Genomic DNA, 16473 nt, shown 5'->3' with positions numbered 1-16473 from the left:
CTGAAACCCTTTCGAGAAGTTTTGAGAGCAATTTACGAGAGAAACCAAAACAAGTTCAGTTTTGTTTCTCACCAATCCACAGCGCAAACAGACACATTACACCATGTCAGCCAACCCATCCTTCGGCTCAGATGAGCTTGGAATATCTAAAGGGACCATTTTGGGAGATCACCACATGGTGGAGGCTTTCCTTGGAGAAGGAAGCTTTGGTGTTGTAACGAAATGTCGCGATACAAAAAACAACAAAACGGTTGCTATTAAAGTCAACAAGAGCGACCCTGAAATTCTGCTCCAGGCAAAACTGGAAATTTTCATCCTGGAGCAGCTACGACGCTTGGATCCAGACAGGTGCAACATTGTCGAATGGAACGGCTATTTCCTCGATGGAGAGCGCATTTGCTTGAATTTCGAACTCCTCGACCAAAGCCTGTCAGACTACATAGGGGACCGGAATAACCAAGGTCTCCCAATGAGAGAAATCAGGCCAATTTTGAATCAGCTCGCAAATGCTCTGTTCCACCTGGGTTCTGTGGGAATAGTGCATGCTGACCTCAAACCTGTCAACATCATGGTTGTGAACCGCAGTGAGTCTCAAGTCAGAGTCAAACTTATAGACTTTGGCATCGCATGTAACACCTCTGCAGTGATTCCTGGTGACTGTGTGGGGACAATTGGTTATTGTGCACCTGAGATTATGCTTGGCACTCCATATGATGAAGCAATTGACATGTGGTCTCTGGGGCTGGTAGCTGTGGAGCTTGCTACAGGGGTGCCTCTCTATCCTGGGGAAGACGATTATGACGTTTTGAAATTCATAATTGAAACCCAGGGTCAGCTACCAGATCATCTTCTAGAGTCTGGCTTGTACACTGACAGCTATTTCATCGAGGATAACCACAACGAACAGCGCTGGACATTTAAGACCCAAGAACAATTTCAATACGAGACAGATTATCGATCCAAGGAAACTCGATCGATAAAACTTAAGTGTCTCGATGACCTCGAACAACTGCTGAAGGTTAGGCGAGGACCGGAAAATGGCCAATCATTATTTGTAAGGCTAATCAAAGAAATGTTGGCCTTGGATGCAAATCAGCGCATAACACCCTCGGAGGTTCTGAAGCATCCCTTTTTCGACCCTGGCCTCTCAAGGAGAACCCCCTGCACGGACATGAATAGTACAGGGGGAGAACTCCTTGTGCTCTCTCAGCAGCCTTCAAGCTGGAAAAGTCATGGATCGCAAAAATTCAGCTGCAGTTTCCAAAACTCAGTTGAATTTCCTCAAAAAAGAGACATCAACACCTCAGCCAACCCATCTGCCTCTGAAGATGATCTTCAAATAACGAAAGGGACCATTTTAGGAGATCACCACGTGGTAGAGGCCTTCCTTGGAGAAGGAGGCTTTGGTTTGGTAACCAGATGTCGCGATACAAAAAACAACAAAACGGTTGCTATTAAAGTCAACAAGAGCGACCCTGAAATTCTGCTCCAGGCAAAACTGGAAATTTTCATCCTGGAGCAGCTACGACGCTTGGATCCAGACAGGTGCAACATTGTCGAATGGAACGGCTATTTCCTCGATGGAGAGCGCATTTGCTTGAATTTCGAACTCCTCGACCAAAGCCTGTGGGACTACATTGGGGACCGGAATAACCAAGGTCTCCCAATGAGAGAACTCGGGCCAATTTTGCATCAGCTCGCAAATGCTCTGTTCCACCTGGGTTCTGTGGGAATAGTGCATGCTGACCTCAAACCTGGAAACATCATGGTTGTGAACCGCAGTGAGTCTCCCGTCAAAGTCAAACTCATAGACTTTGGCCTCGCATGTCCTGCTTCTGCAGTGATTCCTGGTGACCGTGTGGGGACAATTGGTTATTGTGCACCTGAGGTTATGCTTGGCATTCCATACGACAAAGCAATCGACATGTGGTCTCTGGGGCTGGTAGCTGTGGAGCTTGCTACAGGGGTGCCTCTCTATCCTGGGGAAGACGATTATGACGTTTTGAAATTCATAATTGAAACCCAGGGTCAGCTACCAGATCATCTCCTAGAGTCTGGCTTGTACACTGACAGCTATTTCATCGAGGATAACCACAACGAACAGCGCTGGACATTTAAGACCCAAGAACAATTTCAATACGAGACAGATTATCGATCCAAGGAAACTCGATATATAAAACTTAAGTGTCTCGATGACCTCGAACAACTGCTGAAGGTTAGGCGAGGACCGGAAAATGGCCAAACATTATTTGTAAGGCTAATCAAAGAAATGTTGGCCTTGGATGCAAATCAGCGCATAACACCCTCGGAGGTTCTGAAGCATCCCTTTTTCGACCCTGGCCTCTCAAGGAGAACCCCCTGCACTGACATGAATAGTACAGGGGGACAAAACCTTGTGCTCTCTCAGCAGCAATCATCGTTTGGGTGGCCAGAATTCTAGGGGAGCTAGAAAATTCTTGTGGAAAAAAAGCCCAAAACAATAACATCAACAAAAACAACCAATGAATATGGTCTTAAACTTGGGCACAATTTGGCTTGAAATCCATCAACTAATCTCTCAATATTCAAAGCGGAACAGCAGACAACTTACCATCACATCAGTCCTTCAATCAGACCTACAACAAACGTCTTCCGTCTCTCACCCCAACCGGTCGCAGCAGATGGCCGCCCCGACCTGAGCCTGGTTCTGCCGGAGGTTTCTTCCTGTAAAAAGGGAGTTTTTCCTTCCCACTGTCGCCAAAGTGCTTGCTCATAGGGGGTCATATGATTGTTGGGTTCTCTGTATGTACTATTGTAGGGTCTACCTTACAATAATACATACAGCCTTGAAGTGAGTGGTGATGTGATTTGCTGCTGAATGGATATTAATTAAATAAACCTGCTTTGAGCATCAATTAATTGTTGTTTGAAATTCTTTATAAATATATAAATATAGTGCCACTCTTCTACTGTTTAAATTGCAACTGTTTAAAACTGACTAATTTAGTCATACACTTGAGCATAAACACACGCACAGTAAATGGCCTGTATTTGTACAGCGCTTTACTTAGTCCCCAAGGACCCCAAAGAGCTTTACACTACATTCAGTCATTCACACATTCACACACTGGTGATGGCAGCTACATTGTAGCCACAGCTGCCCTGGGGCGCACTGACAGAGGCGAGGCTGCCGGACACTGGCGCCACCGGGCCCTCTGACCACCACCAGTAGGCAACGGGTGAAGTGTCTTGCCCCGGGACACAACGACCGAGACTGTCGGAGGCGGGGCTCAATCTGGCAACCTTCCAATTACAGGATGAACTGCGAACTCTTGAGCCACGATTGCCCTATATACACATATACTTTACAGTACTAGTCAGTGCTTACATACTAGTTCTTTTCCCTACTTTTTCATGCTTACTGGTACAAATGCCTGTTACTAGAGTTAAATGCTATCAATGTATTCTCACAGTTATGGAACTGTACAAATGCATACAAAATAACGCTCACGTAAACATAACTGTGCACTAGTTTGCCCTTATTGCTGCAGTTTGTTTCAAGTTGTTCTCTCTCTCACACACACACACACACACACACACACACACACACACACACACACACACACACACACTATGTAACGTTTCAGCAAGAAAATACCGCCCCTCCCCCCCACAGTGACACCACCACCACTAGTCTGCACAGCTGACATGAGGCAGCATGGATCCATCCTTTCATGCTATTTATGCCAAATTCTGACCCGACCATCTGCATGTCAGAGCAGAAATCAAGACTCATCAGACCAGGCAACATTTATCCAATCTTCTCATGTCAAATTTTGAGAACTGTAGCTTCAATTTCCTGTTCTTAGCTGACCAAAACGCTCTTCTGCATTCTTTGGTTGCAACAAATGGTTGTATGAGCTACGGTTGCCTTCCTATCAGACATTTTTCTCTGACCGTTGACATCAATAAGGCAGTTTTTCCAAGAGAACTGCCTTTCACTGGATATTTTCTCATTTTTGTCACCGAAAAGGGTGTCTGTGTTACTTCTTGTCTTATATATATTGTCTCTGTTTTCCTCTGTCCTTTGTCAGTGTCTGTTCACCTACCCCTGTGTCTCCATATTCCCAGTGTTCAAGGTTTCCGAGTGTTTTCCCAGTTTAGGTTTTCATGGTTGGTTCTGTTTGCTACTCAGCCAGAATAAACAGCTCGCTCTTTTTAAAAGTAGGCTCCAGAATGGATGATGGCATGTTCGCATGTCTTTATGCAACACTGAGTGTGCTGAACTAAAGGTAGGCCTAGTTTCATTTTCATGGTCATTATTATCATGACAATGATTACGCCTTATTCTGATTATTTCTCCCTTTTGGAGATGTAACATTTACATGAGGGGTGTAGGAACATTTCCCCCTAAATATTTTTAGATAAATTTTTGTTGAAGTCACTGTTTTTGTCGTATTGATGATGCAGCTAGAATAAGTGCTTTTAAATAAAAGAATAACCATTCAAAGTGCTCAGTGGTGAAACTGTAACTCTTTCAGAGTTTGACAGCTGGACAAGTGATGCCGTATTTAAAGAAACATGAGATGAGTGCAGCATATTATCTGAACAGAGATCATTCAATGAGCAAGAATAAACACTGAAAGAGAAACACTTCACTGTTGATTATCATATGAAGTCTAATAAAAGCTGTTAATCTGTTAATATCCTGCTAATCTGCATACAGCAAATACAGAACATGCGACTTTAAAGCATCCAGCAAAGTGATAACTGTCCTCTGCCCACTAAGTAGTGACTCTACAAAAGATTATTTTCAATATCATCTTTATATTATATTTAGTTATTCTCCAGCGCAACAATGTAAGGAGCTCTGTGATTGGTTAGGAAAGGACAGACTGGCCACCTCGATTTTTCTTCACTGCACATTGATCCATAGCTTTGCTCTGTAAAGGCTAACAAAGTGCTTTTGCTTTACAAAGACATTCAGCGTCGGTATTCACTCTTTTAAAATGCCACTGAACACTGGAGTGAAATGGAGCCCTGATCCTCAGAGTTTTATTGTTGCTAACATTTCTTATAGATAGCACAGATAGTGCCCCACTGCAGTAATCACTCATGTCTAGATATTCCTGTTAAAAAGGAGTTTTTCCTCCCCACTGTAACATGGCAAACATAGCAAACGGATAATCCAGCTGAAGCTTCAGACAGCCGTCAGACAGTGAAACACTGCCATCTGCTGGACGCGAATAACAAAGACGCTGCTTTGACGGGTGAGGGAGTTTCAACAAGTCTGCAACGACTCAAGCATCAAACTACAGAACTATTCTAGCGGACATGGTGCTCTAATGACTGCTTCATTAACGCAGGTCAGAAAGGATCAAACATATCAATAAATCATAAAACACAAAACGTCTCTTATTGCCCAGGGCTCAGGAAGTGAGTGTGTTCCTTATAGCCCAACACGTTCTCACTCCCAACTCGTCAAACGTGTGACGCATGGTCAGGCTCCCTCTGCTTCACTTATGGACCATATGGACCACCAGGTAAGACCATTTAAACGGACAGCATTTATAGAATGACTATTAAAAGTCTGCGAGTGTCAGTAATGTTAATGTGGTTATGTTAGTAATACACCGAGTGCTAATATAACAGCTTTAAGATGCATTTGTAGATATTATTACGTGTTTTACCGTCTTTATGGTGCTAGCTTAAAGTTACGGTGTAAACGTTAGCTTATATTGGAGGAAAGCTGTTACTGTTTAAACGATGTTAGCACAGAAATATTAGCTTCTGTCATGACTGATGAAGTTACTAGTTAATAAAGTTTCCAGTAAAGTGTTTAATCGCAGCCACAGACTGACAGCAAATATCTCGATTAGCTTCAGTGCATCTGTAATAAATATGTGCAAGTTTCAGTGCTTCGTTTAAACTGTATGATACTTATACTGACCCAGGGTCAGTGTAAAATACAATCCTAGCTGTGTGAACAAAGCCTGGCTGCTTTAATCCTGCATGACAAACCTCAGGATGCAGGTTATTATTACTCTTTCCTGCTGGCACACCTGTCACACCTGAGAGTCAGCTAGAAACTCACAGTGACGTGGACATCATGCAAAGACTGCCAGACTCTGTAATACTGCAAATGATCAGTGACTCAGGTTATCACTAAACTTTAAACGGCACCTCTGTGTCTCTGTGTGCTGAACATCTAGGATTGAGTCAGGCTGCATTGACTGTGGGACTTTAATGTGTTAAAAGCAGGTTGAAGACGGCTCAGAAACATTTGAAGATTAAAATTTAGCATTATGGCTGCTGGTGGTTTGTAAAGCCTCTACTCAGCTGTATTTTTGTTACTAATTTATGTTTGTTGTTGTTTAACACAGATTTCAGAAGAGCAAATATGCTTAATAGTTTAACTAGATTTCATTTGTCAGTGTGGGACTGCTGAGTCACCTGAAGAACTCATTTCATTCATTCTCCACATGATGTTCATTTACAGAAATGTTTCACAGGAACTGATTTCTCCCAAAGGGTGAACTAATGTGTTTCCATAGATTACCTCTGTATGAATGTACTTCTTAAATGAAGGCAAGTGTTTGTCCTTTTTTGTTCCTCAGGTACAGTACGTGATATCAAGGGCAGGCGGTCATCACTGGGGGTAGACAAGAAGCAGACGTACTTCCAAGAGGGAGCTGCAGTGAGGTCAGAGGTCAGAATCTGAAACAGCTCAGGTTTATATTTTAGAGGTTATAAAAAATCAAAATGTATTATTTAAAGAAACCTTTAAATAATAGTCATAATTATGATTATTATAAGAAATATCAAACATTTAAGTGGATTTTCTGTTACACATATCGTGTTAGCCCTGCAATAAACTGGCAGCCTGTCTTTGTCCTGTATCAGCTGGGATAGGCTTCATCCTCCTGCAACCCTGAATTGGATACATTGTATTCCAATTATGTAATCTGATCATTTACAAACTCAAGGTATCTAATCAAAATGTAAGTGATGCCGCCCTTGACAGACAGGGAGATTTTATTCCTCAAAGACCATCATCCAGTCGAAGTACTAGTTGCCACGTGGTCAGTGTTCTCACAACCATTGATTTTATCTCACAACTTGTTTTCACCAAAGAATTTCAGTAAGTAAATATTCTTCAATCTCTTTTTCCCCCCAGTGTCTGCAGATCAGCATCAGTGTCCACGTGAAGAACCTAGTTATGTTGCCAGTGTCAACCCAACAAAAGGTACTTTACCTTCTTGTATATATTGTGATTCCTTTACTTTTATATTTGTTGTTATAGTTGAGTTAGGCAGGGCTTTTGTGCAGTCCTAAGAAACATACTGCCTAGAGTGTTTTTCACTTTGTGGAAGAGTTTCTTTATTTTTTTTTCTGTTAGTGTGTGGAACTGAGGTGCTTCGTCAGGAGCTCCTTCAGTTGTTGGAGGATGGAGAAGAGGACGCAGCCATGACTTGTGAGACGTTGTCTGAGTCAGCTGCTACTCACTGGGCGATCAGAAACATGGTGTCCTTGCTAAAGTGGAAAGAGGCCAGGCCTTGTCTTATAGACAATATGTTAGCTACTCTGGATCCACAGTCACACCGTGTGTGTCAGTGTGGCAAACAAGTAGTTGTGAGGTGTCTGGACTGCCTGCCTCTTCCATTCCTTTGTGCTGACTGTGATATTGCAGTTCACACACGCTTTGTCCTGCACAGCAGAGAGGCAGTAACAGGAGGGTTTTTGCAGCCTTCATCAGAGTTTCACAATCCAATATGTACGGTTTTTAAGTCTTATGCATTTATTGCTATGTACTATGAGTGTGTGCTGTTATTGTATATTTATTGTGTATCATTTAATTTCCAATTCTTTTTATATATATTGTGTGTTTTTAATGTTAGTTCGGCTGTTGCCTGTGCAAAGACCAGACTGTGTGTGACTGCCCAGCAGGTAACGTTGAGGTTTCACCCGGTGCAATTGTGGCTCTTGTAACCATAAATGGTAAGTTGCTCTTTTGTCACACAGTACATACACAATAGATGTGTTTGCAGGTTTTATTGCAAATTGTACATTGCTACATTGTTTTGAATTACCCTCGGCCCGCAGTATATGTGGGCACCTGTCAAAGGTCATTTGGATTTACCAGACCGCTTTGAAAACAACATGGGAAAACATGAATGTCTTTGTTGAGCCATGACTGGATTTCTCCTTATCCTTTCTAAAGGCTGTTATAACCTTGCACTGCCAGTGGTGAGCTGCACCAGCTGTGGCCTAATGTGGTCCCCCTCAGTTAAGGACTTCCAGGGTGGTGGATATTGGCCTGGCACCTTAAATTTCTGCACCCTGTTTTCAATGGATGTCTTTCAGTCTTTCTATGACATTAAGAAGCTGCAGCAGGGATGTCACTTAAGGCCTTTGTCAAAGTGCTGGATGAACGAACAGCCCATTTTGGAAGGGTGAGTTTCTAAATTTGTCAAGTTTAAGGAAATTGTGCAAATCAATGTTTATGATGACTGTCCGTGAATATTCTGTTGTTTGTCCTCTACTTAAAAGACTGGCCGAATATCAGCTGATGCCTTCAGCAAAAGTTTCTTGGAGTGGAGTGCTGTAAAGTTTGAGGTGGACAGGATGTGCAAGGAGCCATGCTTTAGCTGCCCTGCCTGCACTCCAGACATGCTCGCCGTCTCAGTTGATGGAAACTGCAAGCTTTATCGCTTTCAATCAAATGCAAGGTACGTTATGCATTGTGGACATAAATCAAATATGGATTTGTACAAAAATTGTATTTTGATGTTTCTTTTCAAACAACTGTCACCGTGTTCGTTCAGCACTTCAGAGCAGGGGAACTTTGAAGGTGTCTTCATTGAGAAAGATGAGGAAGTTGCTGAGTTTGTGAAATACATCCAGAGACACACAAATGATGTAAGATACACATATATATCAGTGCTGTCAGCGTTAATCTTGTTAAAATGACGTTAACGCCATAACCATATACTCATACGTGTGTGTGTGTGGATACATATTTGGATGGGTGGATATTTATTTTGTTTTTCTCTTGGTGTTGTCGTAATACTATTTACTTGACTTTATCTTAATGTGTACTTCATTTTGAGTAGCTCACACTTGGATGTGCGAGGTATACTGCAGCTTGTAGGCTTGGATACGTTTAAGACATTTTGTTATAAGGTTGAATGAATTCAGCAGTCATGTATTGTGACCTCCTTTCTATAGATCAAATGGGGAGGTGCGTTTCAGGATGGGGCCGGTTCTACAGTTGGAGAAGAGGTGGAGCAAGTAAACAGTTTCCTGTCTAGGGCGGCCATCACAACGAAGTACACGTCTAAAGTAGAGATGGACCGATCCGATATTACGTATCGGTATCGGTCCGATACTGACCTAAATTACTGGATCGGATATCGGAGAAAAATAAAAAATGTAATCCGATCCATTAAATATCACGAAAGCACCTCGCAAAACTTGCAACACGCCGTAACTCACCTCAGAACGTTAGCAGTCGGAGCAGTATGCATCACGTGATAGAGCAGCTGTGGCATGCCGGACCTGTCGGTGGTCTGGATAGCATGTGGAGCTTCGCTAGCAACCTGGCATTTCATCTCCGACAAAGTTATCCCCGAGAGAAGTAAAGCAAGTGTGTAAGTCCATCTCTGAATGTTTGTAAAGCATTCCCACGTTAAGCTTAACAAGCGACTGCCTCTCGCTCTCCGGCTGCTACTTCAATCGTGAAACTGCTTAAATGATCAGCTGATCGGCTTTTCTGTCAGGAGTCCGTGTCTCTTGTTTGTTTTTGGCCCACTTTGCACCAGAAAGAGGAAACCAGCGGCTGAACAACAGCAGAACGTTTAAGCTTGATAAGCTGTTGTTAGAATGTATTTAATATTACTTTCTACACCAGGATCTTTTTCTACGTAGCTGACGCTGGTAACTGTGCAGGGGCGGATCTAGCAAAGTTTAGCCAGGGGGGCCGATAGGGCATGAACAGGGAAAAGGGGGCACAAAGACATACTTTTCTTTCTTATTCTCATTTAAAATGTCGAGCTTTTAATAAATAATTATCTGACACCCAAAGTTTTAATTTGATGTAAAATGAATAGAAGTCAATTACTGTATATAGTGACTATTAAGTCTAATATATATACCCTAGTAAGCTATAGTACTTTTTCCTTTGGGAAGGTACCATCTGTGCAGTCTGCAATTTTGTTGAAGAAAGATGTTGAATCTATTTAATATTTCTTGAAAAATAATTGATTTCTGTGCATTTTTTTTTCACACTGCATCAAATTAAGGTTGATTACGTCGATTAAGCATCATGAGGTGGAGCGTGAGGGGTGGTTCCCTATTTTTTATTTATTTATTTTTGTTGTTGCTGGGAGTTGGAACCCTATTAGTTAGGTTGCTTAATATTTACGCTAAGTACTCTTTAAAATACCAGAATAGGGAGGATGGTGTAGGTCTAAGTTTATTAGATTGATCAGTATTGCTGAACTATGAAATATTTTTTTTGTATACAGGTATAACAGAATAGCTTTAGTGTAGTTGTTGTTTTAAACTTGAGTATGAACTTGCAGACTTGCAAAATGCAGCAAGATATTTTAAAAAACAGTTTTGTTGATTAAAAAACACTATATCGGATTCATATCGGTATCGGCAGATATCCAAATTTATGATATCGGTATCGGTATCGGACATAAAAAAGTGGTATCGTGCCATCTCTAGTCTAAAGCAGGTGTGTGTCTGTGTGTGAGATTCCACTCAGTCTCCTGCTCATTCATTCTTATTTGTATACTAACTGAAATGCAGGGCGAACAGACATGCTGAGCCTCCTGGCTTTGGGCTGGAACAAAAGGAAAGTGGAACAACTGGGCCGCACTTTGAGCCAGAGATATCTAAAGGTCATTTTTTCAACACCCATTTTAATGTGTGTGGTAATGGGGCAAAAACACCAGTACTCTAAAAATGTCCATATGAATAGGGCTGAACGATATATCGCATTTGCGATAATATCGCGACATGATCAAGTGCAATTTTCTAACCGCAAAGGCTGCGATTATACTGCGATTATAAGGCTGTCCAAATTACTACCATATCCCAGAATTCATAGCACGGCCCAGCCAAACTCCAGTTTCCAGCAATGGCGGCCGCTACTAAGTTTTAAAATTACTCATACTAATCTTTCTGGGTCACAAAATAAACTTTTAACATATTTTCAGGCGAGAAAGTAGTTGTGTAAACATCAAATATCTGCTCGGTTTATCAAGATATCCCATATTTGCAAAAGTGCTTCGACGTTTTCAGAGGCGTCTGCTACCCACCAGCTCGACAGCTAGCCGGGAGCTCGAGGATTACTGATGCGGCCGAGAACGGCACAACTCCCGGCACATCATTTTCAGATCACCGCGGAGTTTCGCTGCTCGGGTTAAACGTAATATATAAGTCACTTAGACAACCTAAAAATGTTATTGTTGGGCTTTTTTCAGTGTTTTGTTTGTTCGTGAGTAAATCGGTTTGGCTGAGATTAAAGTTATTAGATTAGATAAAATAAAACTTTATTAATCCCCCGGGTGGGTTCCTCCTTGGTTTTCACACAGCTGACTAAACGTCAAACAGAAAACTTATTAAACAGAAGTATGAGACAGTCGAGAATTTACACCAGTGTCTGGTTATATTTTAGATAGCAAGGAGCAGACGGCCGAGTTTATTAAACTCCACCGAGACAGCGGTGACGCTAATCAGAACTAGCCTTCTGATTAGCTAATCAGAAGGCTAGACCGTCCAATTTCACGCCTTTAAACTTTAAAGGCGTGTTTGTGTGTGTGTTTATACAATTGCTATTATGTTTGCACTTTATGTGTAATGTTACTGACTGCAGAGATCAGTAAGATGTGTGTATTTTTTATTTATTCGTTTTATTTATTTAATATTATTTTTTAATTGAATGACTGTCTAGTAGTTCACAGATGTCGAAAAACTGAGTGTGGTAAAGCCACTGATTTTTTTTATGTATATTTCTGCAATCTGCACATTGTACTGACTTTCATTTTAATGTTTACACCAGGGTTCCTTGCCAGCACTTTATGCTCAGATGTTTGTAAGCTAAAAATAAACTATTGTGTATGTTCAAATATACTGTTGTGATTGAAGAAGTTAAATAAAAATGTCAGTCATCAATTCATGCATCACCTCATGTCATCATAACAGAGGTCTGTCTTCCAGGAAAGAACAGTTTAAAATTAATGTAATATAGTATTGGCCATACTATATGATGTATTGCTTGTCTTTGTTTAATAATACAGAAGACAAAGACCTTAAAAAATAATCGCATATCGCATCGCAATCGCAATATTGGGGCAAAAAAATCGCAATTAGATTATTTTCCATAATCGTTCAGCCCTACATATGAATGACATTTATTAATGTATTCTTAGATCATAAGGATCCTTAGAGAACAAGTGGAGAGCCTGAATGCGAGCAGAAATGAGCTGGGTGTGGATGACGACACACTGCAGCAATGGGCTGAAGGTGAGTCTCAATATAATGCACTCGTGTATAACAACAGGACCCACCATGGCCTCATTAAAGAACTTAGAGTTAAGATCTTTCTGACAGTGTCAACAAACAATGAAAAATAAGCTTGTAAAAGCAGAATTGATGGCAGAGTTGTTGCGTTTGATCAAATTGGATTGGACCTGGGTTGAAGTGATGTCGTACTAGTTGGTTTTATAAAGCTGAACACCAACATACTTGTTATCTCATGATAATGCAGCACATGAAGGCTCCAGATGTCTTATAATGAATATCATCAAGTCAGTGATTACAGAGTCCACTGTAGTTTGGTGACTGTTACTCATCCTGTGTTCTGATTAATATTCCTCTCACTTAGAAACGGATCAAACTGATGGCAGCCTTGGAGCGTTGCAGGCACGAGTAGAGGAGCTTGTCGTCATCATCAGAGTGCGAACACAAAGTCTTTACAGACAAAATGGTGTCACAGTTTCTTTGAAACGGACCATTTGATGCTCAGTTTGTACAGCTCGTACAGCTACTTTGTAAACAGAATAAAATCAGATCCAGGTTTGTTTAAGCTGGATGTGATTTGTTCTAGCAAACGAATTGATGAGTGTAGATTAAAATGTAAATATATGCATTATGTGAAGGTGTTCCTTTTTATGATTATTTACAGATAGCAACAAGAGGCGACACAGAATTCACAAGGTCATCTTAGATGAGAAGAAACGCTTGGCGGCTGCTGTTGACGACTACAACAAGGAAACAAGCAACAAAGCAAATCGTATCCAGTGATGCCCTCATGCAGAGCGACGTTTGGCCCTGGCAGAGCACAAGTAAACGTAAGCTCTTGATTTCTAAATATCCTTTTTAAACAAACTCCCAGTATCTGAGCAGCAGTTGAATGTTTTGTTCTTGAATCATAATATGCTGCTATGTTTTCCCATCTGATGTTGTTAAACTGCAGCTGCTGCTGACCTCCGGACAAAGAGAAAGGTCTTTGAGAAGGTGATGGCTGTGAGGCGCCTGAGAGAGGAGGAGATGATCCTTTGCAGGGAGATGCAGCATCACTGGACAGTGTTGCAAATGCGATCTGTGGTGTTGGGGACAATCTCCTCAGACTGTAAGCACATCTTTTATTTATTTATACATTTGGTGATGAATTGATTGAAAATAATAGCAGATGCTAAAGTCTTACTGGATCTTTTACCTATATTTGGGTTGCTAGCTAACACTGCCTTCTCCCTTAAAAAAAGTTTAATTACATGATCCTAACTCCTTGTGTTTATGAGGTGAGGTTTGTTTGTTTGTTTGTTTTACTTATATTTAATAGTTTTGTTGTTTTTACAGCCTCCCTTGTTGGCATGTCGGAGGATGCACAGAAAGGACTCCATAGCCTGGTTTAAAAACAAAGTGAACTGAAAGCTGAAACGCTCAAAGTAAAGGACGTGTACAAGAGAATCCTCAGCCACCAACCACTCCTGGAAATGGACTCAGAGGAGGAGGAGGACGTTCCAGACGATGAGAGTGATTTGAGCACTTCTGATGAAGACTGATTGTGTCATCATTGATGTTATGTTTGATAAAATAAAAAGTTAATCACATCTGTTTAATGTGATTTTTATAATGTCTGTTTCAGAAATTGCTTATCAACAGACATTTTACATGTTGAGAAGAAAAATGTAATTCCCTTGGTGCAGTTGTTTACCCTGAATCATTCTTTCCCATCTAATTTAATGACTCGTGTACATGTTCAGATACAATAACATCATTTAATTCATGGGATGCTTTCTGGGCTGCTCAAATTACCACAAAATGTAAAAGCACCAGGCAGCACACTCACAAGGACATGTTTTGTTCAGTGTTTTGTTGAAGAAATCAACAAGTACAACTGAGATGTTTGCTGTAGTGGTGTGTTTGTTAAGAAGCATGCCAGCACACTGGTGAACTGACAGTCCCAGAATGCACCCAAGCCAGTGACTCGCCCCAGAACAAATGACATTAATTATCTAGAAAGACAACCGTGATCAAAGACTAAGTAAAAGAGTAGGAAACAAAAGATAAGGAAAGGTACTGTGGGGTAGGAAAGAAAGGCCAGAGCCGTGCAAAATGACCTCCAGCAGGCCACAAATATGCACGTCTGCTCAAACGGTCAGATACTGACTCCATGAGGGTGGTATGAGGGCTCGACGTCCACAGGTGGGGGTTGTGCTTACAGCCCAACATCGTGCAGGATGTTTGGCATTTGCCAGAGAACACCAAGCTTGGCAACTTTGCCACTGGCGTCCTGTGCTCTTCACAGATGAAAGCAAGTTCACACTAAGTACTTGTGACAGAGTCTGGAGACATATTGGAGAACCTTCTGCTGCCTGAAACATCCTCCAGCATGATGGTTGGGCAGTGGGTCACTAATGGTGTGGGTGGCATTTCTTTGGGGGACCGCACAGCCCTCCATGTGCTCGGCAGAGGTAGCCTGACTGCCATTAGGTGCTGAAATTAGATCCTCAGACCCCTTGTGAGACTAAATGCTGGTGCGGGTGGCCCCGGGTTCCTCCTAATGCAAGACAGCGCTAGACCTCATGTGGCTGGAGCGTGTCAGCAGTTCCTGCAAGACGAAGGCATTGATGCTGTGGACTGGCCCGCCCATTCCCCAGACCTGAATCCATTTGAGGACATCTGGGACATCATGTCTCACTCCATCCACCAACTGCACCACAGACTGTCCAGGAGTTGGCAGATGCTTTAGTCCTGGAGTCTGGGAGGAGATCCATCAGGAGACCATCTGCCACTTCATCAGGAGCATGCCCAGGTGTTGTAGTGAGGTCATACAGGCATGTGGAGGCCACACAGACTACAGAGCCTCATTTTGACGTGTTTGAAGGACATTACATCAAACCAGATGAATGATTCTGTATTGCACTGATCAAGGAACCAACCCAATAGGAGCTAAAGGCATCCTCTTCACATTACTTAACATAGTGAGTTTATACTATGTTTAATGTGCATTTTCTTCATCAGTCTAGAACATAACATGTTAGCGCTCCCTGGTTCTTTTTGGAGACAGATCCTGAGACAGCAGGCAGCTTTGGAGAACTCATGCCAGCTGTGGTCATTAAGGAAAACTTTGATTTAATATTGATTTCATGACAACTATCCTCAGGCACATATTCCTGGATATATACAATGACACGAGTAGACACTAACCCCCAGCAGTCTGGTGCTATGACAGCATAACTAAGGGCTGACCTGAACCAGCCCCAACTATAAGCTCTATAAAGAAGTGAAGTCTTATGCCAACTCTTAAAAGTCTTGACCATGTCCACCTCCAAAACTCATAATGGACTTTGGAGGTGGACAGCTATCAAGCTCCTCACAGAGGAGCAGCTTGACAGCTAACAGCTCCCAATTTAGTTTAGTCCAAATACATGAATTCAAATTGAGGTGATAACTATTTATCAACAGTATGAATGTCTGTTCCCGTCCAACAAAGTTGTTACTACATACCATGTTGAGCAAGGCTTCCACTTGACTTTAACTTCTTTGTCCTGAAAAACATGATATAAACAAACAATTAATTCAGAAAGACATGCAGGTTGCATACAAAAAGGAGCCTACAAACATTTGTGTACTGTTGAATGGCTCAATATATTATACAGTTAGTTTACAAAAATATAAGAACCACTACAATGCTTGTACTGCCAGCATCGAGTGCATGTCAGCAAAGCAACACTGCTTACATTGTGGCTCACAAGCTCCACTCCTTTTCATCAAAACCAAAATTTTATCTACATTCTGTTTTTTACACTTTAAATCCCAGTTAGGTTAAATATTACCAGTAGCTTTTCAGATAAAACAGTAATAAAGTCCTAATGGTTTCATAAATCTTCATATTTTTTTTCATATAAGCATCGGGTACAAGGCTGTCTTGCAACTGTTGAGGTCACTAGTGTGCGCCCTATTTCTTCCAGGATCACT

The 16473-nt window shown here is 41.6% G+C and overlaps 1 protein-coding gene and 1 long non-coding RNA gene across 3 annotated transcripts; both read left to right on the top strand.

The window, feature by feature from the left end:
* On the top strand, positions 1 to 2850 carry LOC146716589 (uncharacterized). Its single transcript, XM_085452471.1, has one exon. The coding sequence runs from the start codon at positions 104 to 106 to the stop codon at positions 2438 to 2440; it is 2337 nt and encodes a 778-aa protein (XP_085308597.1). The 5' UTR covers positions 1 to 103; the 3' UTR covers positions 2441 to 2850.
* A 2475-nt stretch (positions 2851 to 5325) lies between these two features.
* On the top strand, positions 5326 to 8139 carry LOC146716588 (uncharacterized). Of its 2 annotated transcripts, XR_014919160.1 has the most exons (4): positions 5326 to 5522; positions 6597 to 7061; positions 7157 to 7225; positions 7379 to 8139. It is a non-coding gene; the product is annotated as an uncharacterized LOC146716588 (long non-coding RNA). The 2 variants fall into 2 exon arrangements; XR_014919159.1 differs by having other exon boundaries at positions 5327 to 5522; positions 6597 to 7225.
* The last annotated feature ends 8334 nt before the right edge of the window (positions 8140 to 16473 follow it).

Source organism: Copadichromis virginalis, linkage group LG3, assembly GCF_057382275.1.
Source record: "Copadichromis virginalis isolate Kocher_CV1m ecotype Utaka linkage group LG3, C_Virginalis_male_GT1.1, whole genome shotgun sequence".
Lineage (NCBI taxonomy): Eukaryota > Metazoa > Chordata > Actinopteri > Cichliformes > Cichlidae > Copadichromis > Copadichromis virginalis.
This window is presented reverse-complemented; position numbering and strand designations above follow the sequence as displayed.

What these genes read in the sequence shown, in the direction of transcription:
- LOC146716589 (XM_085452471.1), top strand. Translation starts at nt 104, where the DNA reads ATGTCAGCCAACCCATCCTTCGGCTCAGATGAGCTTGGAATATCTAAA.